This window comes from Nesoenas mayeri (genome assembly GCF_963082525.1).
Source record: "Nesoenas mayeri genome assembly, chromosome: 1".
Taxonomy (NCBI): domain Eukaryota; kingdom Metazoa; phylum Chordata; class Aves; order Columbiformes; family Columbidae; genus Nesoenas; species Nesoenas mayeri.
Genome location: NC_137541.1, coordinates 209,668,598 through 209,693,775, shown reverse-complemented (window position 1 = coordinate 209,693,775; position 25,178 = coordinate 209,668,598). Strand labels below are relative to the sequence as shown.

Below are 25,178 nucleotides of genomic sequence, written 5' to 3'. Positions count from 1 at the left end.
CAGAAATAGGCAAAACAGCCACAAGAATGCCCATGTTCATCCTAGTTGCCACTCTGCCCATTTGCAGCACCTAAACAAAAGCTAATCCCTCTGAAAAAGATTAGGGAGAGAAAGTGGAGGACAAAAGCAGTAGCTTTTGTTGCTGGAAGTTTGAACAAGACAGCAGGATGTGCAGCCACCCTCCAGCTGGGATGTACTGGCTAGACAAGATGAGTGCATGAACGCAGCAATGCGCTCTCTAATGGGAAGAACAGTTTTGCTGAAACCAAGCCTCTGATCAGTCAGGAGGAATTAATAGTTTAAGCTTAGATGCAATTCTTAACTCTTTTTTACCACTTGTTTTACACAGGTAATATCCTTCTGCTCTTCATAAGATGGTGTCTGCCCAGCATCACTTCCCTGAGCACAAACGCCTTCCACAGAATTTAAGGACCAGATTTTCTGTCCCTTCAATGCAGTAGCTCTTTACAGCTATGCACAGGACACAGCACTATATAAATTCAGCATCGCAACTGACGCTGCCACATAAGTACTATTTTTTGGCTAAGACATTAAAAGTCTGTTAAAGAAACCTGTTAAAGAAACAGCTGATAAGATTTTGATATGGATGCAGAGCAAACAAGCGTGCAAATGGTCTCCTTGATTTCCAAAAGAGATTCTAGGTCACATCCCTCCATTGCATCTTCAAAAAAAATGAGCTGCCAAGACTAAAGCCTGCAGCTCACCCTACCTACACACTCTTTGTCCTAAAATAAGCCAAACCTGTAGCTCATCAGGACCACTGGGTTCTGAAGCGAGTCCCACAGACTTGCTGCAGCTCGACTAGAACTAGCTGTATCTTTAACATAAGGTGAATGACACAGGCTTGACAAAATGCACCAGCGTTATGTTGATGGTGAATCCAAGCCACTATAGAATCACGGAATCATTTTAGTTGGAAGAGACCCTCAAGATCATCAAGTCCAGTCGTCAAACCGATATCACACAACGTTTGTGCCTGTTGGGCTCTCAGTATACCCCACATTTCAGTGTGGACAGTTTGTGATGGTTTCTTGGAATGCAAACAGGGGAGATGCAAGAATTTGTTGTGCTTTCAAAGGCTGCTCCCTGCCCCCAAAGATTTACCAGCTGCTCTTTCCCAAGAAGTCAACTTCCAAACAGCTGATGACGGCAGCACAACCACCACCCTTCCGTACAGCATTAGTATTGTGTGGGCAAGAGCTCTCACAGCCACGCTTGTCTGTAGACTTGGGCATTTTACTGCCTTGAGCTACAGCGACCAGGATTTTCACAGCTACACAGATTTATTTTAAAAAGCATTTACACTCAGCACAGCAGCCACTGTGCTGCTTGCTTCTCCTCTGTTACTGTCCCAGTCCAAGGGACATCAGCTCAAGAACAAGAGATAAGCTATTAGATGGAGCTCTGGTGGTGAGAAGAAGTCGGGATTCGAGAAGGAGCTGTCCCATATCACAGTATCACAGTATGTTTGGGATTGGAAGGGACCTCAAAAGATCATCTAGTCCAATCCCCCTGCTGGAGCAGGAACGCCCAGGTGAGGTCGCACAGGAACATGTCCAGGCGGGTTTTGAATGTCTCCAGAGAAGGAGACTCCACAACCTCCCTGGGCAGCCTGGGCCAGGCTCTGTCACCCTTACTGAGAAGTAGTTTTTTCTCAAATTTAAGTGGAACCTTTTGTGTTCCAGCTTGATCCCATTACCCCTTGTGCTATCATTGTTTGCCACCAAGAAGAGCCTGGCTCCATCCTCCTGACACTCACCCTTTATATATTTATAAACATTAATAAGGTCACCCATCAGTCTCCTCTTCTCCAAACTAAAGAGACCCAGCTCCCTCAGCCTTTCTTCATAAGGGAGGTGCTCCACTCCCTTAATCATCTTTGTTGCCCATATGGACACCATACATCCAAGGCTAAGCAAGAGTGCCACAGTACGTGTTTGAGCCCAAAAAACCCAACTTTGGGCAAGGAATAACCCTGTTCCCTCTGTCTTCCAAAGGGCCCTTCCATTTGTGCCAGGGCTCCTTTTCTCCCTTATTCACACCTGCAAGAAAGTAGCCTTGATTGGTTGTGTGTCACACGTCGCTCACCCTTGTCACCTTCCTGCTACTGTGCAGAAAACCTCAGCAGACAATCACAGAGACAAGATACCGTCTAACCCTGGAAGGAGCCAGCACTGCTCAGCGGAAGGGGGAAGGCGAGGGAAGGCGAGGGAAGGCGAGGGAAGGCGAGGGAAGGCGAGGGAAGGCGAGGGAAGGCGAGGGAAGGCGAGGGAAGGCGAGGGAAGGCGAGGGAAGGCGAGGGAAGGCGAGGGAAGGCGAGGGAAGGCGAGGGAAGGCGAGGGAAGGCGAGGGAAGGCGAGGGAAGGCGAGGGAAGGCGAGGGAAGGCGAGGGAAGCAATACAAACACCACAGTTCAAACTATTTCTATTTCTTCTTTAGGAGCGGGAAGGAAACAGCTCGTTGTGTCAAATTTAGCACAGGAGAGAGCTGAAAAATTGAGTCCTGATAACATACTGCTAATGCCTTTGCTGCCAGCATCTCCAAGTAGAGTCTGGATACCCCACTAATACTGATTCAGAGACCTGTTTCTCCGAGGATCTGGAGAGAGACCACCAAGCCACCCAAACCTCAACATTTCCACATGAATTACACAATGCAAGGTTGTCCTTTACCTGCATTAAGCTGAGATAGCATCAACAAAAACAGTGACAAGGAAACGTTTCCCAGAGTGCCTCTGAGAATTCTTCAAATCACGACATACCTGTCCAAGTAGTTGACAATGTTGGGGTTTTTGTTTTCCCTCATCACAAGGATTTCGTTAATAATCAGTTCTTTTTTGGGCTGCTGCTGCAAATTCATCTGTTTGATTGCAACCTGCAGTGAAAAAAACACGGAGTAAAACATTATTACGGGAGTTCCCTAGAAACCTGTCAATACCAATTATTTTAGTCCCACATTGACATGAATCAGGAAAACACTTTTTCATCATGGGTCACTCAGCTATTTAGCAACTCCAGGAGCTCCTGCAACTGGTCCATTTCCACACATGCTGGAGGATACTTAATGCCAAAAAGGACAAGGGGAATTACTATTTTCACACTGGACTTCTATGTATATCCACGTCCATCTACAGCTTCTTGGTAACAAGGAACATCCCCTTACTCTAGTATGGACTGATACGTCAAAAATGCTTTATTTCCTAAAAGATTCTTCTTAATTTTGTTTTGGATTGGATGTTTCTGGAAGTTTTTTGGTGTGTTTTTTCTCCGCTCCCATGCAAATTTCTTCTAGAAATCTAGAGCAGGGCAGCTACGCATGAAGAGGGTAAATAACACAGCCTAAGCTTAGTATTTCAAGGTGGTCATTCTATTTCTTTCTGTCGCAACAAGACCTGGGGGAAAGAAACACCAGTGTTTAGGTAAAAGTCTGAAAATAAGTGAATGGATTCAGCTTTACCCCCAGTCATAACCGAAGGGCAATAGGGACGGTTCTGATAGTTGTAGCCCTTTGGCTCGGTGGCTTCACGATACCTATTTCTGCATGTATATATGCAGAAAGCAGGAGGGTACAATATGTTTTTAACTCTTCTGTTCAACTCCGCATGCTACCGGTACCTCGTGAGAGCACCTGGCCCTCAGACAAGCCTTCCAATCAATAAGACGACTCAGCACAGCAGGAACATTTCCATAGATGCTACAACCCAACCGTTTTAGGCAAAAGGAATGAAATGTAATTATCCCTTTACAAAACTTGTGCTTGCAGAAAAAGAGGCGAACAGAGGGGAGTCAGCAAGCCCAGCTCACAAAAGCAAGGATTAAAAGAAACAAGCGAGAGCGCTGCTATAGCTGGATATAATTAGCGGTTTGATGGTATAGCTGGGGAGACTATGGAAAAATCCTAACACAGGAGAAGGCAAAGCCAGCCAGACATCATGCTGGTTTTCCACAGTATTCACAAGGGCTGCCAAACAGTACTCAAAGAAGACAAAAACAAAACCCCCATGCTGGTCTTTGGGCAAGACCAGAGAGGGGAATGGAAGATAGAGGGAAAGCATTTGATGCAGATAAGGAAATGAGATTAAAAATGCAGATTAAAAAATGAAGGAGCTTTGGAGAAGTGCTTCCTCATGCCCTTTCAGAGGTAGCTCTATGGTCCAAGTGTATATGGGGCATTTTCATTATCTAAGACTGCCTCATGCATTAGGATAACTATACAGATGTAGTTGTACTAAATAGCCATAATCAGGGAAAATCTTCAGTATTCTTAATCCTGGGAGCTGTCCGAGGCTCCTGTATTGTGCTAAATAAAGGATTTTCCAAAATGTGTTGACATTCACTGAGCTCCTGAGGATTGGTGAGCTCCACAAACAGGTCAACAGCATGCCAAGGTCACAGCGATCCCAAACACAAATTTAACAATCCAGGGCCTGATCACACCAGTGTAATGGGGATGATTTAAAAGTCTGTTGTAATCAAATTGTACCAATTCTTCAGGAACTGGAAAAGGGGGTGAAGGATTTTAATCAGAAAGCACAGTTATACAACCCATCCATGGATAACCCTGACATCGTACGAATGCAAAGTAGACACGCATTGCTGCAGACTTCCATAAATATATTTGGAATAATCCATACGCTTTCCTCTTTAAAAATCCTCAATCTAGCAATAACGGTTTGCACAGATGCTGCGGAGCCGCCACCACTGGTTTATTATGCATGCACGCAATACGCAGGGCACTTTTCAATATTTGGAAGAAGAAAAAAAGAGACAGACTTTCCTTGTCTCCCAATTCAAGGGCAGAAAGCAAGCGGGCAAAGGGTGGGAAAGGAATTATTCCTATGCAAGTCAACTGGTGTAAGTGTAGGAAGTAAAGGAGCTGAGGGAATATAGAAGAGTTTAAGCGGGGACAGGCAAGAATCTTGGGGATGAAGAAATAAGCTTCTACTGAGGAACTATCCAGTCCGAACATCTGCTTCTAGTCTTTGTGGTCACAGAAAGATTTACAAATATTAAATGATTCAAGAATCAAAACTTGGGAAATCATTTTTTCCAGCCCTCTGCTCAGACCACTCGACCATGCCTCATTAGTAAGGAATAAATGCCTCATTAAAAATAAGATGTCACAACCCCCTGAAAGACTGTCTATATTTTGTAGCATCAACTTGAACTTTTAGGACACAATCCAAAATCCACTGCTGTGGTATTTGGGTAGCGCTTACCTCCTGTCCCGTAGCTACATCCACTGCTGTGTAAACTGTGCCTGAGGCTCTAAACAAAAGGCAGAAAAGAAAAAATAAACTCACTTATTTGTGCCTCAAAGCAAGACGGAGAGCTTAACACATGCCCCTTCCCATTCTCTTTGAAGTGCTCTCAGTCCCATTCCTTTTCATGCAATAATTCCAGAGGTAAATACCATGTGAAATATTTCTAAGTCAGGCCTGCTGTTGTGGCAGAAGCCAGAGAATTTACGGGGAACAAAGCTCCTAATAAGGGACACTCTGGTCACACAGACCCTTGCTGCTAAACCAGCAACTGAGCACAGCTTTAAGGACTGAGTTGATCCCGTTTAAACTGGCATGACTGCACTGCCCTGGCTTGCAGGCTGCCCAACATGATTACAGAGCAGAGAGGATCAGCTAAAATAAACAAATGTGGCATTTGTAGTGAGGGAAACGGGAGTATGAGCCTCAGCACATGGAGCTGACGGTGGATTTCTCAGTGATTTGCACTGATTTGCCTCACTTTAGCCTCTCCCCCAACCCCTATTTTCTCCCTATCCTGCTAAGAGGGTCACAACACCCACCTGGAGGAGAGTTCATTCAGAAAGCAAATCTGTAATTTGAAGATTGTCTAGCATGCTGAAAATAAGCAGTTCCTTCCCTGCTTGCAGCTATTTTTAGCAACTTCATCATCTAATGCCATATTTTCTTACATTAAAACACAGTACAAAATACCCAGTCCCTGTGACTCACGACTTCGCCAGGAAAGGCAGAAGAGCTGTGGAGGTTGGTCTGTGGAACGCACCAAAACAACAACAACAACAACAAAACAAACCAAAAAAATAACCAAACAAAATAAACTCTCCAAAGCACCACCAAGAGCTTTTCCAGCAAATGAACTTAGCCTGGTTTCAGTGAGCCCTTCCTAACATAAGGAAAGGTATAGGACAGAGAAGGAGCGTATACTAACCCTTGTCCAATCTTCTCGAAACACGTGTACTTCTTTTTGGGATCGCCCACGCTCACAATACTTCCTACAACATAAAAAAACAAACCAAGAGGATTTTGTAAGTACTTTTTAATACAGCTATAAGAGCCAACTGCACTTTAAGAGCAGCCCCAGCGAGCCTCGTGAACCACTCATCAGAAATCCAAAGGCTCACGAACACCAAAAGTCCTCAGTTATTTACACACACCAGCTGTGCCATTCCCCTCTCACAGGTATTTCCCTTCAGAAATAGTGGAATACAGATATTAAGCACATTTAATCTTCACTAGCAGCCAGCGACTGCCCCCTGCCAGGCACAGGATTGGGATACGTGGCCCTCACACACATAAATACAATTATTTGCTTGAAACCTGCAACTTAAAAGTCACCCCCAGCTTCAACACGCTGGATGAGACAACCTGCACTGCAACGTGCTCTGAATTTGGCGGTCAGGGTCTCGTTCGTCTTAGAGCCAACAGTCTGTTGCAAAACTAGCCAAAATTTTCCCTACACTGTGACAATTTCTGGCAGAGCAAAAGTATTTATCACATTCTCATACCTGTATGACTGTAGCTATTACTGACTGGGTTGCAAGACTCAGGAGGGACGCTGGAGAGACCCAAACCTCCCCTGGCCATCGCTCAGCTGATCTACTAGGAACCCAACAGGTTTTAGCAGTTACCACATGACTGCTCTGGTTTTAGAGAGCAACTCGAGGCAATCTCAGCTCCTTCTCCCCTAACGTGGCTGTTCACCCAGAATAAAGTGGATTACTGCATCCCTTGGAGGGAAAAGCACTTAGCCTGGTGTTCTGCGACACGGGGCTGCTCAGGATCAATGTGGATTTGGTGTCCATGAGGAGCACAATGTTTTCTGTGCGAGGGGAGGGAGGTCTCAATGCAAGCGCAGGCTGCACAGATGCACTGGAGTCCTGCAAATTGCATGGTGGAGAAGCTGCCAAAGGGAGCATCAGGGAAACTCAACGCTCCCTGCAAATATTAACTGATATTCATAACAGCAGGCAGGAACTGCATACTTTCTTAGGCTGAAGAAATCAAAGCGAACAATTCCTAGAGCTCAGCTGGGAGCAAGTTTCCTCTCTAACAGCACCGGGGTGGTTTATATAATAGGATGAAGGGACGCAGAGCTGCAGCTGAGCTGCTGTTTGCAAGTCCCTCAAGCTGTCAACATATGGTGCTGCTTTCACAGGGGTCTGGGGCTGAGCCTAAACAGATGTATATTGGCAGAGAAACCGCTCACGGTCATTAAGCCAAGAAATCCAGTAGCAAGCAGAGTAAGAGCAGCTATTTTCAGACACCACTGGAGAGCAGCCAAACCCACAGGGTCTGGGTACATAGAGGTAAAGGAAGGGAATATGGCCCGTGTTTGGAGAGGATGGTGGTAAGAGAAATCTGACTATATAAAACTCCCTGTACAATTGTGGAAGCAACGCTGCCCTGAGGACAAGTATTTCTGGACAAATGTTCATAAACTTTCTCTCAAAGCCTAACAAAAGCTACAAGCTCAAACTGCGAGACAGGCAAATGTATTCTCACGGCAGCGACTGGACAGAATGTCGCAGCAACAGGAGGCAGTTGCCAGTCTTGCCCTGTTTAATGCTCTAATCTGTAAATTCATAGAATCATAGAATAGTTTGGGTTGGGAGGGACCTTCAAAGCTCATCCAGTGCCACCCCTGCCATGAGCAGGGACATCTTCACCAGCTCAGGTTGCTCAGAGCCCCGTCCAGCCTGGCCTGGGATGTCTGCAGGGATGGTGCATCCACCACCTCTCTGGCCAACCTGGGACAGGCTCTCACCACCCTCAGGGCAACAATTTCTTCCTCATGTCTGGCCTGAATCTCCCTCCTTTAGTTTAAAACCATTTCATTTACCCCTTGTCCTATCACAACAGGCCCTGCTCAAAAGTCATGTTTCCTGCTTTCCAGAAAGCCAGGCAAGGATTCACTAAAGTTTGCACCAATGCTGTGCTAATGCGAAGAGGTAGAGATTCATCAGCTTCATTTTAACCTTTGCACATGTTCAGTATGTGTAAATATATATATATATGTTTTAAGATTTTAGTCATTTTGTTCACATGTCAAACCACAACATGAAGAGGTTGCATGTCTTTGCACAATTCCAATTCAGTTTTCCTTCATCTAGCTACTAGTTTTTGCTTCATAAAATACTGACCTTTAGGGCTATACCCTCAACTGAGGAGACCAGCCTGACCATGGAGGCACTAACACAATTTACAGCAACTAACAAGCAAGGCACGTATGTAATTAATACAGGATTAGTAGTTCAAAGAATAAGAAATGCTCTACCCTAATAAAAACTGGCCCAAGCTGAGGATAGCAACCAATTGCACAGAAGAGCTGATTCAGCTGTTGGATATAACCCAAAAATACCAGGCAGCAGAAGAGCACTGGAACTGAAGGCAGGGACTGTTAAAGACACGAGGACACAAAGAAAATGATGAATTATTCTCAGCAACAACCACTAATTTGGGTACCCACACAATGTTAAGGAACTTAAAAATAACCAAGTCACTTTACACCATGGTATTGTAGAAGGCAAACTTGGCAATGCATTAATTTTCTCTCCGTCTTTTAGATACCTTATATTTCAACATAATCATTCACGCTCCAGAGCTACAGAATATCAAGATATGGAACAATCTCACAGGTCATAGTTAAGTAGATGTTGCTTATTCAGGGCTTGTTTTGCAGAGCCCCAGGATCTGTAACTCCCTGGGGCCTTCAGTTGGCAACACAGGTGCTCAGCTTATATATACACATATGTATGCATATATATTTATGTGTGTTTGTCTGTGTGTGTGTATATATATATATACATATACATATATATATATATTACATCTGCCCCCAATTTTGGCACAAAGTCACAATGCAATGTCTTCAGTTAGGGATCTCAAAATGCGAATGTCAAAACTTTTCAGCATATTAAGATTTTGAGAAAAAAAAACAGTGGGACACAGATTTTTTTTGTTTTAAAAAGGACGTACTTAATTTTTCCAAGATCTCTTCATCCGACATTTTTGGCTTTTTCTTTTGTTTCTCTGCGTTCCTGGCCAATAAGTCAGGTGCTGTTGTGTTGTTTTCCGAGGGAGAAGAGATAGGAGAGGTCGCCGCGTCTCTGGTCGGAGGAGGAAGGGGGTCTATCACAGAGCGGGTGTATATCTAATTTTGTCAAGAAAAACAGACACACATTAATAAATCAGACAGACTTAATCATGTATATTAATCTTGTTATTGTTCTGCTTGTTAGGGATGCATTAATAGCTAAAGTCACTAAGCAAGGATTCTCTTGTTCCCATTCCGAAGGATATTTGGAAGGTGCTTTTCCAGTGGGAACGGCTCCCATCTCCTCCCTCCCGCTCCCCAGAAAAGCTCAGCAATATGGATGAGGAGTCACAGTCAAAACCCAACTGTGACGGCAGGGGCTGAAGGAATTATTTCTGCTCACAGATTTGGTGTGTTCGGGTCGTGGAGCGATCACAGGGGGTGGAGCTGCGTCATCTTCATCATCTTCGTCTTCAGAGACTGAGGGCACGGCGGGGGTCTCGGAGACAGCTTTCACATTCTTCATGTGGGGATGCAAAAAGCAAAAATAAACACCTATTATGACCATGAGCCAGCACTGGGCCCTTGTGGCCAGGAAGGCCAGTGGTACCTGGGGTGGATTAGAAGGGGGTGGTCAGTAGGTCAGAGAGGTTCTCCTGCCCCTCTACTCTGCCCTGGGGAGACCACATCTGGAATATTGTGTCCAGTTGTGGCCCCTCAGTTCCAGCAGGACAGGGAACTGCTGCAGAGAGTCCAGTGCAGCCACCAAGATGCTTAAGGGAGTGGAGCATCTCCCGTGTGAGGAAAGGCTGAGGGAGCTGGGGCTCTGGAGCTTGGAGAAGAGGAGACTGAGGGGTGACCTCATTAATGTTTCCAGATACATAAAGGGTGAGTGTCAGGAGGATGGAGCCAGGCTCTTCTCAGTGACAACCAATGGTAAGACAAGGGGTAATGGGTTCAAACTGGAACACAAGAGGTTCCACTTAAATTTGAGAAGAAACTTCTTCTCAGTGAGGGTGGCAGAGCCTGGCCCAGGCTGCCCAGGGAGGTTGTGGAGTCTCCTTCTGTGCAGACATTCCAACCCGCCTGGACACCTTCCTGTGTAACCTCATCTGGGTGTTCCTGCTCCATGGGGGGATTGCACTGGATGAGCTTTCCAGGTCCCTTCTAATCCCTGACAGTCTGTGATTCTGTGATCGCTTGTTAGAAACAAATCGTAGATGTTGGATTAAGCTCCTAGCAAAGACTGCATTGAAACAAGTGTAAGCAAATAATTAGAATGGGCGAGAAAGTCCCAATATCTGAAAAATACAAACCCTAAAGATCCTGAAACTTCATGGAGGAACAAGGAATTGAGACCCAACTGGGCTCTCTCTGCACATCTGAGGACAACATCTGGGTTTGGAAATATTTGTCCCTATTAACATTGCCTCTTTTTTTTTTCTCCTGCTTGCTTCAAACCCCGGAGATTTCAGACTTTAAATGTGTCAATTTGCATCAAAATCTTAATGTTTTATCTAAAAGCTGCGAGGTCAAGTTAACCTCAGCTTTAGTATTGTGACTGAGAACTGAGTCATCAGAGATTCTGGAAAAAGAAACTGGTAACATCTTTTCACATCGCTTTTAAAATGCTTTCTAAAAGAAAATTTTATTAAAATTAGAAACATTGATTTTCTTTTAATAAAAAGTTTTATAAGTGATTAAAAAAAATTATCTGAAATTTTTTGCAAAACAGCTATTAGAAATCAAAGCCACTGGATTTGAAGTTCATGGCATTCTTTACAATATAAATATCTCTAAATAAACTCGGCGAGATACTCAACCCACTAGACCAGTTCTGCTCGAGCATCATCAGTTTTCTAAGAGGGAAAAAAGTATTAAAATAAAGCCCTTTCTGAAAGATGGGGAAAAAAAATGTAATATTTCACTGAACTTAAGATACGTGAAGTAACCCGTATCCTGATATATAATTGCTAAACTGCCTTTGACATAAGACAACAGCTTAGTCTGTTAAAAGCAACAAAAAACACACCTGTAGTGAGTATATCCTGAATATCCCCAAAATTAAAGGTTACCCAGTGTCTTCCAAAAACATCAGGTTATCTCAGTAGACCAGTGATTACTGCTTTTTTCGGGATTTACTTTAAAACCCAACAGCCTCGGGTATTCTAAGCTCCCTAGAATTGATGTACAGTGACATATACTAATGAACAAAGGCAGAAACTTTCTCCTTTTTGTGGAGGGTCCTAAATCATCAGATCTGAACCTGCTGCCTCTGGAAGGGAGAAGAAAGAGTTGACTCTAGATAAGAGCGCAGCAGTGAGAAAACAAGAGCTGAGGGAATGTCCCGGGTTTGTTAAAAACAAGTTTCTCTATTAGTGAATTTGCCTGTCAGCTAAAGCTTCATATTAGCTGCATTTTCCTGGAGAACCAGATACATGTTTTGGGAAACATAGCAATGGAATGCGAAGTTATTGATAAGTATGGATGGACATCTCGCGAAAGGGGCAACGAGAAACAGGTGACCAAGAAACTGACCAACTGTGTATAACATCCCATTCACGTGAATACTTCATATAAAAGTGGGAGATCACGAGGATCTCGTCCTTTTTGTCCCTGTTTTCCTTATGGCCGATATTAGGAGAGGACCTTGCTAGTCGTCCCTGAGAACTGAGGCCTAGTGACAGACTGAATCCAGTTCCAGATGGCTGCAGAGTCCAGTCCAGGACTTCGGGTGCCAGCTCTGCAGTTGCTGGGACTTTCAAGATTGGGTTTGTATATTTTGTATTATTTTCTCTATTCTTATTAGTAGCATTAGGAAAACATTTTTAATTGTTCCAACTCTCTTCTCTCTGTCCTTCTTTCCCTCCCGATCGCCTGTCCTGAGTGGGAATGGGGAAGAGGAAGCGGCTGAAGGGAAAAGGCCGCGGAGAGTGGGTTAACAATACATCTGCCACAGTTTTATTGTCACCCCGCCATCAAAACCCTCAACAGGGAACTGTGGGGTTTTATGCATCATCTTCAGTTTAAAGTTTTGTTTCTTCTATCTCACACACACATACAGAAACGTTACAGAACTTTTCAGCTCGTGTCTCCTAACAAAGAAACAGGAGCGGTGCCCGCCCTGGTAGGGACAGAGTAAAGGTCAAGCAGAGAGGAGAACCTTTTATTTCCTTTCCTGCTGGAGATTAGTTTGGTTAATCAACATGAATCTACATTCGTTTATATCAATCAGATCTCACAGGTTAGTAATTAAACTTTGTTAGATCATGGATGTTTATAGAGGCATATAAAACCTGAAAGCTGAGCGGTTATCAAATTATAGGTACAGGGATAGGTCAACTTCTATGAAAACAGAGCTATTTCTATCCCTTAATTCCTTAATTTCTATTCTCTACTTTCCTATTCACTAATAAAAGTTTCTTCTGTCCACTTGCTTGTCTCCCAGTTGAATGTCTTTTTAGGACAACTTGCCTGTTTTATAAACATATATTCAGTATATAAATAGATATAGTTGATATTTTAAAACACTAAGCAAACTAAAAGTTTACACACAGCTAGCGCTACTTTATGCACGTTTTTAAATCCCCAAACTTGAGACAGAATGTAAGTCTTACCAATGTATTTGATGAATTGTAATCCTCCGCTGATTTATCTGAAAGAGGCAGAGAGTAATGTCGTTATAAACAAGTTGTAAATGCAGCAGCAATGGGGGAAGGAGAAAGGGACAAGCTCCCTTTGGAAGGGGCAGGAAAAAAGGCTGCTCCCAAACCTGGGCATGACCTCCAGCTCCCAAAAACAAGGTGACACATAGTAGATACAGGAATAGGGGGTAAAAAAATTCTGCAGACAGAAGCAGGGGCCCCAGATTGCTGCTGCAGGAGGGTAGAATTTCCCAGAGCAACACCTGAATGAATATCGTCCTCCATCCATATACACAAAACATTTCCAGTGGGCTAAAATCCAGCAGAGGTGTTGCAGTTTGCCCAAGACCTGCAAGATGTTCCGTCTCGGCCACCTAAACTTCCCAGAAGAGCAACAGAGGACACCACGAATCAGCTGGTGGGCTTGTGTCTGGCTACCCAGACACACATAGGGAAGATTTGTGCTTTTATCCCTGCCTGGAGCCTTCATAATTAAGACCAATTCTGGTGATGTGGCTCTATCTTCTTAAAAAGAACCAAAGCAGGGAGTAATATTTCAAAAGGGAAGGAGTCAGAGCTGAAAGGGAAGAGGAGCAGTAGTTGCAGGAGTCCTCCAGGAGGCAGGTAATCCATACAAAGAAAGCACAAAACCTTTGCAGATTTGGTGTTTAGAGGAATCCAGCCAGCAGTTGTCAAGCACTGAGCAGTGTATTCCTCAATCACAGCGCAAAGGAACAGCGGGACTGTTCTGGTTTGTTAAAGACAAGTTTCTCTTTTAGTGAATTTGCCTGTCAGCTAAAGCCTTCAGATTAGCGGCATTTTCCTGGAGAACCAGACACATGTTTTGGCAAACATAGCAATGGAATGCGAAGTTATTGATAAGCATGGATGGACCTCTGGGAGAGGGGCAACGAGAAACAGGTGACCAAGAAATTGACCAACAGAGTATAACATCCCATTCACTTGAATACTTCATATAGAAGTGGGAGATCACAAGGATCTTGTTCCGTTTTCCTTATGGCCGACATTAGGAGAGGACCTTGCTAGTCGTCCCTGCAAACTGAGGCCTAGTGACAGACTGAATCCAGCTCCAGTTGGCTGCAGAGTCCAGTCCAGGACTTCGGGTGCTGGCTCTGCAGTTGCTGAGACTTTCAAGATTGGTTTTGTATATTTTGTGTTATTTTCTCTATTCTTATTAGTAGCATTAGTAAAATATTTTTAATTGTTCCAACTCTCTTCTCTCTGTCCTTCTTTCCCTCCCAATCGCCTGTCCTGAGTGGGAAGGGGGAAGAGGGAGCGGCTGAAGGGAAAAGGCCGCAGAGAGTGGGTTAACAATATATCTGCCACAGTTTTATTGCCACCCCACAATCAAAACCTCGACAGGGACCCCCACCTGAAGCATGCATGAAACAACATCCATACCCACCCTGGAAACTAAAATTGGTGCAAAATTTAGCTGCCTGTTTTCTCCAGGGATTTTCATCACTGTGAACCCAACACCAGCACTCTGGGATCTGTCTGCCAGATGCTGGCTGTAAGCTTCAGAAAACCTATGTGTTTTGGGGGTTTAGCTGGTTGACTTGACCTCCTTCTTTGCAGCAGGGATGCTTGAGCAGCCAGAGAATCTCTCTCACATTTTCCTTGAATAGGCAGATCTACTTGTTGATTAAACCAAAGAAGCCCCACATGCAGTGACCAATGGCAAATTGGACAACGCAGGTGTATGTGAAGATCACCGTGTACCTGTGAAACTCATGTACTTCTGGCTGTTTGAGATCTTTTTCGAGTTGTAAAACTCCAACACATCCAGCACTGCCTGGGGATTCTTCTTCTGCTCCGATTTGGTGATGTTGGAAGTCTGCAGCAAACGGGCCCATTGCTCCGGCATTCCCTGGGGGGAGATGGACCTCGTTAGCTCATCATCAGCCTAATGTGTTTCACAGCACACCCCTTGTCATAGTTCTACTGTGAGAGAAATAGGGAGAAAAGAGGAGAGGAAAGGAGAAGAGGCAGTGGATTGATACCTTCCCAGTCACCATCTGTGGGACAAGTCACACGTTCCTTACAGGGACATGCAAGTGCCACTCTGCTCATGGGGCTCTGGGTGAGCCCCACATCCTTTGAAAACCGAAACTCAAACGACTGAAAGGAGCAGACACAGATCCTGCAGTTTATGCACAGGGATACACATATTTCATAGAATCATAGAACCATTTGGTCAGAAAACACTCTCAAGATCATCGAGTCCAACTGTCAACCTAACACTGCCAAGTCCACCATTAAACCATGTGCCTAAGAACCTCATCTATGTGTCTGTTCAACTCCTCCAGGGATGGTGACACCATCACTGCCCTGGGCAGCCTGTTCCAATGCCCAACAACACTTTCTGGGAAGAAATTTTTCCTAATATCCAATCTAAACTTCCCCTGGCACAACTTGAGGCGGTTTCCTCTCATCCTATCGCTTGTTACTTCAGAGAAGAAACCAAGACCCTCCTATATTTACGTTTATCCAAGAAAGACTATAGAAATAGCATACACTGATTATCTAGCACAACAAACATGGAACATTCACTTGGGTCTTCCTATAGCATTAGATTCCGTAGATAAGAGTGGTTTGGTGCCTCCTGTAACCAGAGCTGGGAAAGCAGACATGTTAACCTCACATATGAAGCTCAGAATTTCATTTCAGGCCAAAAATAAATACATCTGGAGTACAAGAAGAGTATTGAAGAAGAGACTGGACAATGCCCTCAGACACATGGTGTGAACTGTGGGTTTGTCATATGGGAGGACAGGAGTTGGACTCAATGATCCTTGGGGGTCCCTTTCAGCTCAGGACATTCTATGATTCTACAACCTGACTTGAACCCTTCACCACCAGCAAGAGCAGCAGTTTGTGTAGATGAAGCAGCAAGTGACTGGGATCTTTTATCAATGAGGTTGCTCTCCCTGTTCAAAAGGATGGCTGGATACACCACTGGTATATCTGGGTTCACTTGGGTGAGATTTGCTGACAAGCAAAACACAACTGTACACATAATCAAGGTTAGGAGAGCAAAGTCCATGAAAAACAGAAGCATATTAAAGACAAGTAAAAACAACTTGCTCACAAACAACTTCTGCTGCTGTTAAACACTATCTCATAATTAAATTAAGAAGAATAATATGATGAAATACAACTCTGTCTTCATAATATTTTACATGTCAATTAAAAAAAACCCATAAAAGCATCTGACATGTAGCCTTAGGACAGCACATGCACATTCTGTCAGAAAAAGTTAAGCACAGCTGTGTGTGTTCTAAAGGCAGAACTCTAAGCCCCACTTGATGGACACAGACTATGCTGCAGACCTAACCCAGCTCTAGAAGAGGAGGGGAGGGGAACAGAGGAGAGATGTACCATGTTTTGTTGTCCACATCAGCCAAATAAACAGGAAAGGAAAAGTCTGCTGACAGCCTGGGCTCCTGGGATGTGCCACGTTTGACAAACAGTCTCTCAGCAGGAATTAGTGGGTAAACTCTGCGGATGTGTTTCAAAGGAGATCAAACTAGATGATGGTAATAGCCTTTCCAGCATTACTATATAAAAGATTAATGGGTCCTGACTCCGCCCTGCAACACGCCAAACCACATGTTTATCTTTTCTTCCAGATTCACTTACTGTGAATTCTCCCGTGACTGCATCAAACCCCACATGAATCGTGTGTTCAAAGTCTGAAGGGAGGGAGATCTCTGGCCGCTCCTTCTCTTTTTTTTTATTGGCTGGAAGAGACAATAAAAATAATAATAATAAAAAAATCCATAAATCCATCAAGCATTAAAATCTCCCCAGTAGCTTCCAACTGACTCACCCAGTCACACTCCCCTTTTGCTAGTTATACGATTTTGATCCAGGGCAGACAAACAGCAAGTTATAAAACTTTGTTACCTCACTTAAGAGCAGCCACAGCAAGTGGACAACAAAAGTCAAAGTCCTGTAGCATAGGAGGAGCATAAGACAATGAAACTGTTATTTTGGGTATGTCAAGTACCAAGTGGTAGAGCTGGACTCAAGAATACAAGAGCTATTTACCTGAAAAATTCACTCAAACTTATACAGGTCGGAGTGAAAAGCACTGCAGCGGGAGTATATTAGAGCCATGCAGTTTTGAACATGTTATTTTATTTGTTGTCTTAAGCAACTTTTAAAAAACAGTATTATGTGGTGTTAAATACACACTCCCCTTTCACATTTAGACAGGGACAAAATTAACTACAAATAGTGCTTATAAATTGCTTCCTTCATCCTACATCCTCAAAACAGAGCTTCTAAAGAAAACCAAATATAGCATGTGTGCTTCTGCTACAAAAGCCTCTATGAGCAAAAGCATTTATATTTTCCTGCTCACAAAATCAGCTAAACGTGGTTTTAATAACAAGCTTTGAAGAGATAGAGCAAGAAGGCAGTACCTGGTAGGTGAGGAGCAGAAGTTGTGAAGAAACAGGAAAGGGAATAAATCAAAGCACATGCACCCTGTGAATTTTCAAGTCAGGTCTTCAAACAAGATTATCATTCTGTCTTGGATTAAGTTCATCCATATTCATGACATTTTAAGGACTCCACCTTTCTTTTAATACTCACTGTATTCAAGAAATTGAGAAGAGTTTAAGGACAAACGGTGTTCTATTTGGATTTGCTGCTGCTTGCGCTTATAAAATAAGCACAGCCAGGAGGAGGTGACTAAACCACTTCTGTTTCCCAGCTGCCACCTTTTGTATCTAAAGGCAAATAGAATTTGTTTCGTGGCTGACATTCCCCAGTGCATTTTTGGCAACGTGAATGCCAAATCTCAGGTATTTCAGAAATTTGTGAGGCCGACGCTCAATATTGCAATTATTTAAGATGCTGCTGGTGGTCAGTTGTGTAGAGACAGTGAGTTTGTCCCAAAGGACCAAATCTTGTTTCCTTCAGTGCCAGCTCTGGCACTGTTCTTCATGTCATTACAGAGTTACGCTTGTGATTTCTGGAGCAAGAAAAGGATCAGATGCTCTATTTGGGACACAAAGATGGAACAGATTGTTTTCGGTCCCTCTTTCAAACAAAGGGGGGAAGCTGAATCACGGAAGAGCGATCAAGGGAAAGGAGGACAGAGCTGCAGTGCTGGAGGAGCCATCACAGAGTGGGGAGCGAGGAGGAGACAGAGCAGCTGCAGCGTAGCAGATGGTGAGCATCTGCAGCACGGGGCCTGCCAAAAATAAAGGAACAAGCAGCTGCATCCAGCAGGTAGACAGAAAAAGCTGCGTTAGCGGTGGATGGAGAGCAAGAAGAAAAGAGATGCAGAAAGAACCAGAAGCACCGTATTCTGTAGTCCTAGCTAAAGGATGAATCCCTTTCTCCAAGCCAAAGAGTGAGGTGTCAGCTCTGCTCATCGCTCAGGTGAGGAGGAAAAGGGCACCTGTAGTAGCACCACCAAGAGTGGGGATGCGCACCCACACGTGGTCCAGGACAACTGCCAAAACACATTTGAGTTCATCCTTTAAAAAGCTAAAGTTGCTATCCAAAAGTCAATACACTTAGTTTTGGGTTGTTTTTTCTGTAATTATTATTTTTTTTATTTCTACAGACAGTCACACACCCAAATCCCAACAAATTTCTCTGCAACCAGCCATTCTGGTAACTATTCAACCACAAACTGAGATGACTGCTGACTGCTAACTTATCCAGAGCAAGAGATGTCGCTCTGAGCAAGACTCAGCTACACAGAGCAGTAAAACCAGTTCTGGAAGGACTGATTAAATAATGGAATGGCATCTGTCACATCAACACTGCAGCTCTCTATCCATGTCCAACATGTAGGCTGTTTCATTATGGCTATGTTGCAATATAGAAACAGGAGGAGATTGTTCTGCATTTATGACTTAGGATGTTTTCATACCCTTGAAGCAGTTAATGTTATCCCAATTATCTTGGTTTCCTGCAACCCCTTCCTACAGTATCTCAACCCTTTGCATTTTCCCTGCCTCTCAACAGCTCTTTGGGACAGCTACCACAAGCTCATGCTAAAATCACTTTGGTTTGGGGTGACGTTACAGCCAGTGAGATCATAATTTCTCCCTGCACTTCTTAAAATCTGCCTGCCTGCCCTAGTCGGGGTTTTATAGCACCCAAACTGACTTCACCATCATGTGAACACACATGAAGCTGGCACACAAATTCACAGATGTTCCTCCAGCAGTCTCAGAGGACAAGGAACTTTAGAAGCTTTCGATCCAAAATCTGGCAGATCTAAAAGCCTAAACATATTATACCATTAATTACATAACTGCTTTTTGTAGCAGATATTGGTGTCATAGCAAGAGGTATAAGACAAGAGGAATTAGAGGTGAGCACTCCCAATCTTGCTGAACACTTAATCCGCCTCTACAGAGACTGTTATCCTTGCAATGAATCAAAAAGCTTTGAAGAATCTTAAATTAAAGAGTAATCATATATCTCGTTAAGAAGGCCTTCTTACCACCAAGTGCTTTATTCCCACCAATACCTTACTGACGTCTCATTCAAAACCTCACACGTCTTACAAGAGCCACAGGTCTACAAGAGCCAAATTCATCCCCTCAATTGGGCTCAGGGCTCATCGGTGTCCCAGGAAGCTTCAGATGTTGACGACTCTTGTTGAAAGTCACACAAGCTCTGCATCTATTTTGATAGGATCCACCAGTATTGAGTCACCATACTTTCCCAATACCAGTTTGGGGGATTAGGCTGTGACAGAGGAAATCAGGACTATAAATTACATCCTAAATTTTGCAGGCAGAGCGTGGCACTTCCAGAACAGCCTGGCAAGGGGACACAGCTCATATGCAAACATGTATGAGGACCAGGGTTTAAGCCCATGTGTCGTTTACACCACAGCTCTATTCATAAACAGGAGCGGCACAATGGAAAAGACACTTTCCAAAGCACCTTCAGCTAGAACTGCCCTTCCCAACCTGTAAAAGATGCCCTTGAGATGTTCCCCCTTGTTGGCCTCCCCTCTGATCTGGAGCCACAAGCTCTCAACAGGTCTGTCACCTGCTTCACAGCAGGATTCCATGTGTTTGAGCTGTATCCTTTCACCGCTTTTCTCATCCATCATTTGTAAAGTGCCTGTTCCCTGCACAGAGTAAAAAGCTACTGCTTTTCTGAAGGGAGTGATGGCATCAACTTCAGTAGCTTTCATGATAACAGTAAAAAAGCCAACGTCTGTATTTGCCAGCAAAATTAACTGCCAAGCACTTCAGATTTTCACAGGCTCTTCGCAACCCCAGCAGAGGTTAAACACAAATCGGTGGTTACCCTGGGTAAAGCCCCAAAGGTCATGGGCCAAGGCCAATTGTCTGAGGTTCAACAAGGCCAAGTGCCGGGTCCTGCACTTGGGTCACACCAACCCCAGGCAGCGCTACAGGCTCGGGGAAGAGCGGCTGGAAAGCGCCCAGTGGAAAAGGAGCTGGAGGTGTTGGTGACAGTGACTGAACATGAGCCAGCGTGTGCCCAGGTGGCCAAGAGGCCACCAGCATCCTGGCTGGTACCAGCACTGGTGTGGCCAGCAGGCCCAGGGCAGTGACCGTCCCTGTGCTGGCACTGGGAAGGCCAAACCTTGAATCCTGGGGGCAGTTTTGGGCCCCTCACCACAAGAAAGGGCTTGAGGTGCTGGAGCGAGTTGAGAGAAAGGAACAGAGCTGGGGAAGGGGCTGGAGCACAAGTGTGATGGGAGCGGCTGAGGGACCTGGGGGGTTCAGCTGGAGAACAGGAGCTGAGGGGAGACCTTCTGATCTCTGAACTGCCTGAAAGGAGCTTGGAGCCAGGGGAGGTCGGGCTCTGCTCCCCAGGAACAAGCACCGGGAGCAGAGGAAACGGCCTCAAGTTGCGCCAGGGGAGGTTGAGGTTGGATCTGGGGAACAATTTCTTCCCCAAAGGGCTGTTGGGCATTGGAACAGGCTGCCCAGGGCAGTGCTGGAGTCACCATCCCTGGAGGTTTAAAAGACACCGAGATGAGGTTCTTGAGCACATGGTTTACAGGTGACCTTGGTAGTGTTAATGGTTGAACTCAATCTTAGAGCCAAACTAACAAATAACACCCAAATAATTTCAGGCAAGAACCACAGAGAGGTGTCTGAACACCTGGGAATTTCATCAATGTTTAAGCAGCAAGCGGCACTGGGAATTTAGTTGTCATCATGAGGTTAGAAAAAGTTTTCATAAAATGAAAAATCAACTACTCTGAAGTGAACGTGATGGTGTTAATGGTATTTTTCGCTCAACAAGAATTATAGAGGATAGAAGGAACCATTTTCGTTGGGGCAGGTGTATTGCAACAGAAGGCTCTGCTGGGCTTGGCTAAACAAAAATCACTCATGTCTTGAAGCATCTGCCACGTTGGCCAATCTTCAGTAAACACAAGTATCTTCAAATCAGTGGCAGTCCGCTTGCTGATTTTACCCAAATCATTCACTTTCGCAGCTCTCCCTCAAAGTCCATTTCAAACTAGCATTTTGGGTTGTATTTCTTTTACTCGCTTATAAATTCCAAGTGATTTCTTTGCTCTCTGCAACTGCTGAGCCTGGAGGTTTAAAAACCCCACTCCCTTCAATAAGCCGACACAAAAATCCTGCAGCTCTTTAGGATTAATACTTGCAATGGCAAGTTCTAACTGAGATTCAACAAACTTGTAACACGGAGTTCATGGGTTTCTAGACTGCAGAATCAAAAATCCAGGTTCGTAAAACAATCGAAAGTTGCTGAAGGTATCATATAACAATAATAATAATGAATGCTGCAATATTTTGTAGAAAATGAACCTAGATCTTGGTTATTTAAAGTGGAAATACAACTGCAATTAGACTACTTGATAAGAAAAATTAAGGAGGCAGCCTCCCTCCTGGAGCTTGGGAAGTTGAAGATACTTAGGCCTGGCTTTAGTTATGCAGACACCATTGCAATCTAGACTCTATAAAAAGCTGATGTATTAGAAAGTCCAAAAAATAGGTCAGATATAAAAAGAAACCAGCACATGCTAGGAGTTGGAGATTTTGTTTCTTACATCACTTTTCGAAAGATTCATGAGAGAGTTTTTAAAATATCCTGATCTTAAAAGTCAGAATTCCATGTACAGTTCGCAGTTCCTATCTCCAGTTCCATCTGTTACAGTCTCTCTAAGAAGCGAATATTCCTTCAGTTCACAAGAAATGTGGAAGAGTTTGTATTAACGGATTATTCTTAACAGCAAGTAGACAATACCTTACCCAAACACTAGCACATAGTGACCACACAGTAACATAGGACAGGCCTGGCAGGAGATGGCTTGTTAGTCATGCTCAACTCAAATTATTTGCTGTTTAAAACAACAAAATAAGCAAAAGACCTCCCCATGCTCCCCACCAAAGGAATTGCCAATGCCAGCTTTAAATGGCAAGCTTGTAACTGGTACAAAAATGTATGTTTTTCAAGACCATTAAGGCCAAGTCAGGCTGGGAAATGGCAGAGCTAATTCCAGTATTCAGGGACACAGTTCTCATAATTTAAGAGGGAGATAAAAAAAATCACAAACCAGAGTAAGCAGGATGGATTAATCATCAGAAGAAACAGATCTACAGCCAGCACTTTACGTACCCCCAAAATGACCACAACAGTTGTGCAGAAAACACACACGCAATATTTTCTAAACCCTAAACCATCACGGTGCATCAGGTGCTTAACTAAGGTCATTCAGAGCAACATTCAAACGGGAATTTTATAAGAAACGAAATACTGTACTTTTATCTCCTGGTAAAATAGATCGGAAATATCGATCCTTCTTTTTCTTTTCTTCTGGGTTGGGAGGCAAAGGTTTTGAGCCATGGTTTAAAGTTGCGGCATCTTTGCTTCCCGATCCAATCATAGTGCTGGTATTTCTCATTGGAGGAGCAGGCGGTTTGTCTTCTGTTTCAACTCCATTGTTCGACATCTTCAGCTGGAGAGGCCGTTACTAGGAATGGGAAAAACAAAAAGAACACCTATTTATTTGTTTAGTGTAAATTAGAATCGCACACAGTCAAATAAACCACACACAGGTATTTGCAGACTGGCCTGTAATGTTATATCGACACAGATCAAGTGTGACAGTGTCAAATCCTACTCAAGCTCCACATTTTTTCTGTTAATAAGACTATGATCAAGCATGGAACAGGCTGCCCAGGGCAGTGGTGGAGCCACCATCCCTAGAGGGGTTTAAAAGATGCGTGATGAGGTTCTTAGGGACAAGGTTTAGTGCCAGATTTAGATTAGAGTTGGACTTGATGATCCTGAGGATCTCTTCCAACCGAAACAATTCTACAATTTGTGTTATTGATCAACAAGAACAGCCTATTTCAGGATACAGCCTTAAGCAAACCATGGAGCAGAATCATAGAGTCAGTTCAGTTGGAAGAGACCCCCAAGATCATTGAGTCCAGCCATAACCTAACTCTAGCACTAAACCATGTCCCTAAGAACCTCGTCTAAACACCTTTTAAACCCCTCCAGGAATGGTGACTCCACCACTGCCCTGGGCAGCCTGTTCTAATGCTTCACAACCCTCTCCATGAAGAATTTTTTCCTAACATCCAATCTGAACCTCCGCTGGGGCAGCTTGAAGTGTAGGGCAAGAGGGAAATCAGTAAACACCAGGCGCAATTCAAACTGCCGGCAAGTTGCCCGCATTTTGTTCTGTTGGTAGTGTCAAACAAAACTAGATCCTCCAACACATACATAAACCCTTAAGCAAATAATCCCTGCTGTGCGGATTTAAAGACGGAAGCTTTGGAACAGGGTAATAGATTATTCTGCAACAACTAGCTTGTTCCACCCAAATGAGATCAGCGTTAGTCCAGACACAGCCTGGCTGCAGTGAGTTCCTTCTGGAAACTGGAATTTGCCTGCATTATGTTCACAAAAGAAAGTTGGGAGTTAACTGCTGAACAAAGACCAAAGCAGGAACAGTTTCTGTTTGGGTGGAAAAAGCAGTTCAACCGCTTTATGAATTTCACAAACAGTAAGGGAAGAAGTTTCACTCAGCAAGAACTATTGGGTGGCAGAAAGGTAAAAGTGGTTTGCACTCCACAAGTGAGAAGTCTGGTTCCAAAGCCAAATCAGTTCTGGACTCCGGGGAGCTGCTTTCCATTAGGCTGCACTCAGAGGAACCACAATGGGTCACACTCTGAACAGATCCCACAACCACATGATGGTCCTACAACCACACACCACCACCCTGCCAGTCTTCAAAGACTTCTTTGGCTGCATTAAAAGACGTGCGGCCAGCAGGTGGAGGGAGGGGATTCTGCCGCTCTGCTCCGCTCTGGCGAGACCTCCCTGCAGTGCTGGTCCAGCTCTGGGTCCTCAGCACAGGACACACATGGACCTGCTGGAGAGGGGCCAGAGGAGCCACAGAAATGATGCAAGGCTGGAACAGCTCTGCTGGGAGGACAGGCTGAGAGAGCTGGGGTGCTCAGCTAGGGAAGAGAAGTTCTGGGGAGACCTTTTTGTGGCCTTTCTGAACTTAAAAGGGGCTCATAAGAAAGATGGGGACAGACTTTTGAGCAGGGCTTGTTGCAACAGGACAAGGGGTGATGGTTTTAAACTACAAGAAGGGAGATTCAGGCCAGACATGAGAAAGATATTTTTTTTACAATGAAGGTGGTGAAACACTGTCCCGGGTTGGCCAGAGAGGTGATGGATGAACCATCCCTGGAGACATCCCAGGCCAGGCTGGACGGGGCTCTGAGCAACCTGAGTTGGTGAAGATGTCCCTGCTCAGGGCAGGGGTGGCACTGGATGAGCTTTGAAGGTCCCTCCCAACCCAAACTATTCTATGATTCTTTGGCCAGGCTACTGCTGCTCAGCACTAGCTGGGAAGATTTGCACCCCCAACAAGCTCCAGGGAGTTCAGAAAGGCCAATGCTGCCCACAGCTTTCTGAAGGCACCCAGCTGCAACACGTTAGACTTTGCTGAAAGCAGAAGTTCCCCACGCCTGCCAAGTCACAGCTGGTCTGCAGCTCCACCTTCTCCCCCACTTACTTGGTTCCTGGTTTCTTCACACTTGCTTTTAAACAGGAGGGCTGGCAGTATTGCACAGCCCTAAGGCTTTGGCCCGAATCAAGGATATTGCTAGAGAGCTCCCAAGACTGGTGCACCCGACAGACCACTACCCGCTGCTGGTCTTCCAGACAGATGGGGAGGAAGCTG

At 44.5% G+C, this 25,178-nt stretch overlaps 1 protein-coding gene across 1 annotated transcript in view; it reads right to left on the bottom strand.

Moving 5' to 3' along the window:
- PAK1 (p21 (RAC1) activated kinase 1) overlaps positions 1 to 25,178 on the bottom strand; it is a gene marked incomplete at its 3' end in the record, with an annotated part of 55,292 nt that overhangs the window by 11,972 nt on the left and 18,142 nt on the right. The window contains exons 2-10 of the mRNA XM_080363340.1: positions 22,733 to 22,943; positions 16,622 to 16,722; positions 14,702 to 14,849; positions 12,932 to 12,969; positions 9,718 to 9,834; positions 9,257 to 9,431; positions 6,210 to 6,273; positions 5,240 to 5,288; positions 2,783 to 2,895 (exon numbers count right to left, since the gene is read on the bottom strand). Coding sequence (XP_080219466.1) covers positions 2,783 to 2,895; positions 5,240 to 5,288; positions 6,210 to 6,273; positions 9,257 to 9,431; positions 9,718 to 9,834; positions 12,932 to 12,969; positions 14,702 to 14,849; positions 16,622 to 16,722; positions 22,733 to 22,922 — 995 coding nt within the window. The 5' untranslated portion in view covers positions 22,923 to 22,943. The remainder of the gene's footprint in view (positions 1 to 2,782; positions 2,896 to 5,239; positions 5,289 to 6,209; positions 6,274 to 9,256; positions 9,432 to 9,717; positions 9,835 to 12,931; positions 12,970 to 14,701; positions 14,850 to 16,621; positions 16,723 to 22,732; positions 22,944 to 25,178) is intronic.